Source organism: Geotrypetes seraphini, chromosome 15 (genome assembly GCF_902459505.1).
Source record: "Geotrypetes seraphini chromosome 15, aGeoSer1.1, whole genome shotgun sequence".
NCBI lineage: Eukaryota > Metazoa > Chordata > Amphibia > Gymnophiona > Dermophiidae > Geotrypetes > Geotrypetes seraphini.
Genome location: NC_047098.1, coordinates 37,633,324 through 37,640,001, shown reverse-complemented (window position 1 = coordinate 37,640,001; position 6,678 = coordinate 37,633,324). Strand labels below are relative to the sequence as shown.

The window sequence follows — 6,678 nt, the reverse complement described above, 5'->3', positions numbered from 1 at the left end:
GTAGTTACAAGGTTCAGTGGGGAAAACAATATAGGCAACTGAAGAAAGATACCTAACTTTGAAGGAATCAGTTAAGTGGATACCTAAGGAAGATGCTTATTTAGGAGTTTGGATATTTTTCATAAATGAGGTTCAAGAGGATGACTAGTGTGTTATTTGCTGGGTAGAGTGCATGTGCAATTGGGGAGGGGAATATTAAGTAAGGACGTGTTTTTTGAAAAGAAATGTTTTGATTTCTTTCCGAAACACTTTGATGTCTGTTGTTTTGATCATCAGTTTGGTGATGGTGGGGTTAATTTTCGCTGCCTGAGTTGCTAGAAGGCTGTCGTAAAGTTTCTTACGTCGGGTACCATTATGAGGGGGGAAGGTGAAAAGATTCTGAGTTCTTCTTGATCTGGGTAGTCGGTAGCGGCAAAGACGGTTGTTCAGGTAATTGGGGGCCATACCATGGGTTACTTTGAAAAGTAAGCAGTAGAGTTTGAATTGAGTTTTTGCTTTTATCGGAAGCCAGTGAGAGTCTACATAGGCGGGTGTGACGTGGTCAAATTTGCTGAGCGAGTAGATGAGTCTGATAACTGTGTTCTGAATGGTCTGTAGTTGTTTTATCATAGTATTTGGGCAAGGTAGGTAGAGGCTGTTGCAGTAATCTAAGGAGCTGAGTATGAGGGATTGTACAATGATCTTGAAGTGTTCTTTGGAAAAGAATTTTCTTATTTTTCTCAGGTTTCGAATGGTGAAGAATGCTTTTTTTATGGTTTTGTGTATTTGTGTTTGCATTGTGCAACCTCTGTCTAGGTGTGTTCCCAGAATTTTGAGAGTATTCTGTATTGGATATTTGATTGTGTTTACATCTAGTTCTGTTAGGGATGGTTTTTGTTCTTTCTCTAGTAGTAGGAATTTGGTTTTCTCCACATTCAGTTTTAACTTGTGGTTCGTCATCCATTTTTCTACAGTTTCCAATGTTGTTTTCAGGCGTCTGTTGGAGGTGGGGTCTTGGATGTCGAAGGGGAGGAGGATGGTTATATCATCCGCGTAGCTTAAGGATGTAATGTTTTAGGCGTCTAGAGCCGTGCCTAGGGATGCTATGAAGAGGTTGAAAAGTATGGGCGATAGAGGGGATCCTTGTGGAACTGCGCAGGGGTTTGACCATGAGTCGGATAGAAGATCATTTGACTTGACTCTATGATCTTGTTTTGAGGAATCCTTGGAACCAGTTGATAACATTACCTGATATTCCTATGGCATCTAGTATCTGGAGTAGTATGGAATGGTCAACTAAGTCGAATGCTGCTGAAAGATCGAATTGGATGATTAGTAACTTATTTCCTTTGCTGAGGTGCTGACGGGCTATGTCTAGTAGGGAAACCAGAAGTGTTTCAGTACTGCGATTGGTTCTGAATCCGGATTGAGTAGGGTGTAGGATGTGGTGGTCTTCTAGGTAATTGGTGAGATATTGTGCTAATAGACCCTCTATGAGTTTGACGTATAGAGGTATATATATGTGTGTGTATATGTGTACATACACACATACAAATAAACAAACTCAGGCAGGATCCTTCCTTGGTATATTTATAGGTATAACTTAGGTTTTCACACTCCACAACAATGTTTTATCAGTGTGTCATCTTTTATTGAAAAAAAGATTGGTATAAAAACCACTAGTCTCCAGTATGCTTATTATAAACAGCAGAGGTCAGATTCCTTAGAATCCCTCTAATACTGTTACAACCACAAAATAGGAAGATATTCTGTCATGAAACAGTTTAAAATGAACTTTCAATAATCTGCACTTTTGTAAGGCCTTGCTGCAAGAAGTTGAAAAGCATCACAGGCTTTATCCTATCAAGACAACATTGAGGGGTCCTTTTATTAAAGGTGCACTGATTTAGAGCGTGCCTAGATGCCCATAGGAATATAATGGATGTTTTAGAATTTAGTGCACCTTAATAAAAAGGACCCCAGAATGCTTGAGTGTTTGGAACACCATTGATAGATTACTACATCAAAGTATGTGTTTAGCTATTGATGAAATGTTGAATTTCTGTTGAAGCATCAATGGTGTTCCAAACACTCAAGCATTCAATGCCAACTTGATAGTCAGCATAAAGCCTGCAATGTTGTTCAACTTCTTGCAACAAGGCCTCATGCTGCAATGAAAATAAAGTGCACATTGAAGGTCATTTTAAATACTGCTAAATATTTGGAATGAAATGTCCAATTCATGACAGAACATTTTCCTATTCTTTTGTGGCTGTAAACTTGTAACACTATTAATGGGATTCTAAGGAATTCCAATTCAGTTATAAGCATACTGGAGACTAGTGTTATACACAGATTGCTTTCAATAAAACATGTGCTTATCAAGATATTACTGAGTGTGAAAACAAGGTACAACTATAAAACCAAAAAATCAAAATCAACTTTCAGGGATCGACAGATGGGCTTTTAAAGAATGTTATAAATTTTCTGATAAAGCAATTTAGTTTTTCCCTACTTTTAAAGGTTTTTCTGGACAACTCCAAGGTAACAATCAACAGACATTTATGCCCATCTAATAAGACTAGAAAGGTCAAGGAAAACGTGAAGGGGGATTGTGAAGTAGTGTGGGAACTTTTTTTTTTTGGAGGGTGGGGGGCAGGGCTGCAATCAGATGTGAATAGCCATAAGGCATTAACAAGTACCACCAAATTTCATCAGGTAACCTAATAACTAAAGTACAATATAAAGCAGCTGAATCAGAACTACATCAAGCCACCCCTTAACACCCAATCTCCAGAGATTACCATCGTAGTTATTTGCCTAAGCCCCATATCCATCCGCTCTACGCCCCAACACAAGCGCTCCTCCGAAACCCCTTTCATTGCGGGTAAATTTAAGGGTAAAATATGAGCGTGAAGACGAGGGAGTGGTTTACCCTACAGGGACTGGTGTACCTTGTAGGGACGCAATATAAGTCTTTTTGACAAGCACTCGTTTCCGATGGCGCAAGGATATCACAGTTGCGTAGCCGTGATAAGTCAAACACAAACTAACATGTAAATAAGCCCAGCAGATGAGGTACGCTTCAGGTATATTTCCCTCCATACTACATCCCCATGACCCATTTGTATAAGAAAATAAGCAAAATGTGAGCAAGAAAAGAAACTTTATTAGCTTTCACAAGTCACAATAAACAAACCTTAAGTTCAAGAACTCAAGATATTTAAAGTGCAAAAACAAAAACCTGTTGAAGGCAATACATTAAAAGTCCATACTTCAAATGTTAACAGCCACCCCTGAGCCTCAACACAAGGTGGAGCGTGGATTCTTTCTGGATGTTGTAGTCTGAAAGGGTGCGACCATCTTCTAGCTGCTTGCCGGCAAAGATCAACCTCTGCTGGTCAGGAGGAATGCCTTCTTTATCCTGGATTTTAGCCTTGACATTCTCAATGGTGTCACTGGGTTCCACTTCCAGTGTGATGGTCTTGCCTGTCAGGGTTTTCACAAAGATCTGCATACCGCCCCTGAGCCTCAGCACTAGGTGGAGCGTGGATTCTTTCTGGATGTTGTAGTCTGAAAGAGTGCGACCATCTTCTAGCTGCTTGCCGGCAAAGATCAACCTCTGCTGGTCAGGAGGAATGCCTTCTTTATCCTGGATTTTAGCCTTGACATTCTCAATGGTGTCACTGGGTTCCACTTCCAGTGTGATGGTCTTGCCTGTCAGGGTTTTCACAAAGATCTGCATACCGCCCCTGAGCCTCAGCACTAGATGGAGCGTGGATTCTTTCTGGATGTTGTAGTCTGAAAGAGTGCGACCATCTTCTAGCTGCTTGCCGGCAAAGATCAACCTCTGCTGGTCAGGAGGAATGCCTTCTTTATCCTGGATTTTAGCCTTGACATTCTCAATGGTGTCACTGGGTTCCACTTCCAGTGTGATGGTCTTGCCTGTCAGGGTTTTCACAAAGATCTGCATACCGCCCCTGAGCCTCAGCACTAGGTGGAGCGTGGATTCTTTCTGGATGTTGTAGTCTGAAAGAGTGCGACCATCTTCTAGCTGCTTGCCGGCAAAGATCAACCTCTGCTGGTCAGGAGGAATGCCTTCTTTATCCTGGATTTTAGCCTTGACATTCTCAATGGTGTCACTGGGTTCCACTTCCAGTGTGATGGTCTTGCCTGTCAGGGTTTTCACAAAGATCTGCATACCGCCCCTGAGCCTCAGCACTAGGTGGAGCGTGGATTCTTTCTGGATGTTGTAGTCTGAAAGAGTGCGACCATCTTCTAGCTGCTTGCCGGCAAAGATCAACCTCTGCTGGTCAGGAGGAATGCCTTCTTTATCCTGGATTTTAGCCTTGACATTCTCAATGGTGTCACTGGGTTCCACTTCCAGTGTGATGGTCTTGCCTGTCAGGGTTTTCACAAAGATCTGCATACCGCCCCTGAGCCTCAGCACTAGGTGGAGCGTGGATTCTTTCTGGATGTTGTAGTCTGAAAGAGTGCGACCATCTTCTAGCTGCTTGCCGGCAAAGATCAACCTCTGCTGGTCAGGAGGAATGCCTTCTTTATCCTGGATTTTAGCCTTGACATTCTCAATGGTGTCACTGGGTTCCACTTCCAGTGTGATGGTCTTGCCTGTCAGGGTTTTCACAAAGATCTGCATACCGCCCCTGAGCCTCAGCACTAGGTGGAGCGTAGATTCTTTCTGGATGTTGTAGTCTGAAAGAGTGCGACCATCTTCTAGCTGCTTGCCGGCAAAGATCAACCTCTGCTGGTCAGGAGGAATGCCTTCTTTATCCTGGATTTTAGCCTTGACATTCTCAATGGTGTCACTGGGTTCCACTTCCAGTGTGATGGTCTTGCCTGTCAGGGTTTTTACAAAGATCTGCATACCGCCCCTGAGCCTCAGCACTAGGTGGAGCGTGGATTCTTTCTGGATGTTGTAGTCTGAAAGGGTGCGACCATCTTCCAGCTGCTTGCCGGCAAAGATCAACCTCTGCTGGTCAGGAGGAATGCCTTCTTTATCCTGGATTTTAGCCTTGACATTCTCAATGGTGTCACTGGGTTCCACTTCCAGTGTGATGGTCTTGCCTGTCAGGGTTTTCACAAAGATCTGCATACCGCCCCTGAGCCTCAGCACTAGGTGGAGCGTGGATTCTTTCTGGATGTTGTAGTCTGAAAGGGTGCGACCATCTTCTAGCTGCTTGCCGGCAAAGATCAACCTCTGCTGGTCAGGAGGAATGCCTTCTTTATCCTGGATTTTAGCCTTGACATTCTCAATGGTGTCACTGGGTTCCACTTCCAGTGTGATGGTCTTGCCTGTCAGGGTTTTCACAAAGATCTGCATACCACCCCTGAGCCTCAGCACTAGGTGGAGCGTGGATTCTTTCTGGATGTTGTAGTCTGAAAGGGTGCGACCATCTTCTAGCTGCTTGCCAGCAAAGATCAACCTCTGCTGGTCAGGAGGAATGCCTTCTTTATCCTGGATTTTAGCCTTGACATTCTCAATGGTATCACTGGGTTCCACTTCCAGCGTGATGGTTTTGCCCGTCAGGGTTTTCACAAAGATCTGCATTGCCACCTTAAAGCAAAAATAAAAGTTTGTTGTTTTAACTGCTCTCTGCAGTAGTACACCTATTAACCCTACATGATCTGTGTCTATGAAGTCACTACACCATCAGCAAAATGCTACTCTTACCCCATCCCCCCAAGATAGTTTGCAATACACACAAATACTAGTTTAAGGTTACTTTTTTTTTTTTTTTTTAAATCAAAACCAACATTAGTTTAAATGTTAGACAACCTAGAAACCCTTAAGTATATTATTCTAGTACCAGGAACAGAATTGTACAATAGGCTTAATCAGTACTTTGAAATAGAAATCATAGTTAACGCTTCCGGTTTAAATCTGAAGCCCCAAGTCATAAAAAACAGCATAGTCCTTTCTTTGGGCTCCTCCTACTGCAGTTTTTGTTTTCTTTTACCCCTAGCATAAGTTTCCCTCCCTTCTAACGCATGAAGTACGCTTAACAGTATTACAGACACTAAATTCAGAAACCAAAATCATCCAACTAAATTGAAACATCTTATCTTGCTACAAAATTACGCTTTATTAATTAAAAAAACCAAGTCACACATTTTTACTTACCGGTTTTGTTATGAACACAAGCCCGATAAAAAGAAATATTCCACTATTACAAACACAACTTCAATTTTTAGCTTCTGGAATCTAAGAGAGAAGACGCCAGAGCTCCCTATTTATAGTATTTTCCCCAAAGACTTATCACGGCTACGCAACTGTGATATCCTTACGCCATCGGAAACGAGTGCTTGTCAAAAGACTTATATTGCGTCCCTACAGGATACACGAGTCCCTGTAGGGTAAACCGCTCCCTCGTCTTCACGCTCATATATTATTTTACCCTTAAATTTACCCGCAATGAAAGGGGTTTCGAAGGAGCGCTCGCGTCAGGGCGTAGAGCGTATGGATATGGGGCTTAGGCAAATAACTACGATGGTAACCTCTGGAACTTTCCGGCTCTGGAAGCCGTTGCGCAGGGGGAACGGGTGGGGGGGGGGGGTATAGAATGACATCATGGTGGAATTTGATTGGTGGAGTCTGACACAGCCCTTGTTACTAGGGCTCTGCTGATCTATCTGAGAATGTTCTGTAACGTTTTGTTGTTGTGAGTTTGGGTTTAAGTA

At 42.7% G+C, this 6,678-nt stretch overlaps 1 protein-coding gene across 1 annotated transcript; it reads right to left on the bottom strand.

The window, feature by feature from the left end:
* Positions 1–3,126: 3,126 nt before the first annotated feature.
* Positions 3,127–6,276, bottom strand: LOC117348863 (polyubiquitin-C). Its single transcript, XM_033921430.1, has 2 exons — positions 6,122–6,276; positions 3,127–5,554 (listed from the first exon to the last, which is right to left on the bottom strand). Exon 2 carries the CDS (start codon positions 5,546–5,548, stop codon positions 3,263–3,265), a length of 2,286 nt encoding a protein of 761 aa, XP_033777321.1. The 5' UTR covers positions 5,549–5,554; positions 6,122–6,276; the 3' UTR covers positions 3,127–3,262.
* Between the last annotated feature and the right edge of the window lie 402 nt (positions 6,277–6,678).

What these genes read in the sequence shown, in the direction of transcription:
- LOC117348863 (XM_033921430.1), bottom strand. Translation starts at nt 5,548, where the DNA reads ATGCAGATCTTTGTGAAAACCCTGACGGGCAAAACCATCACGCTGGAA.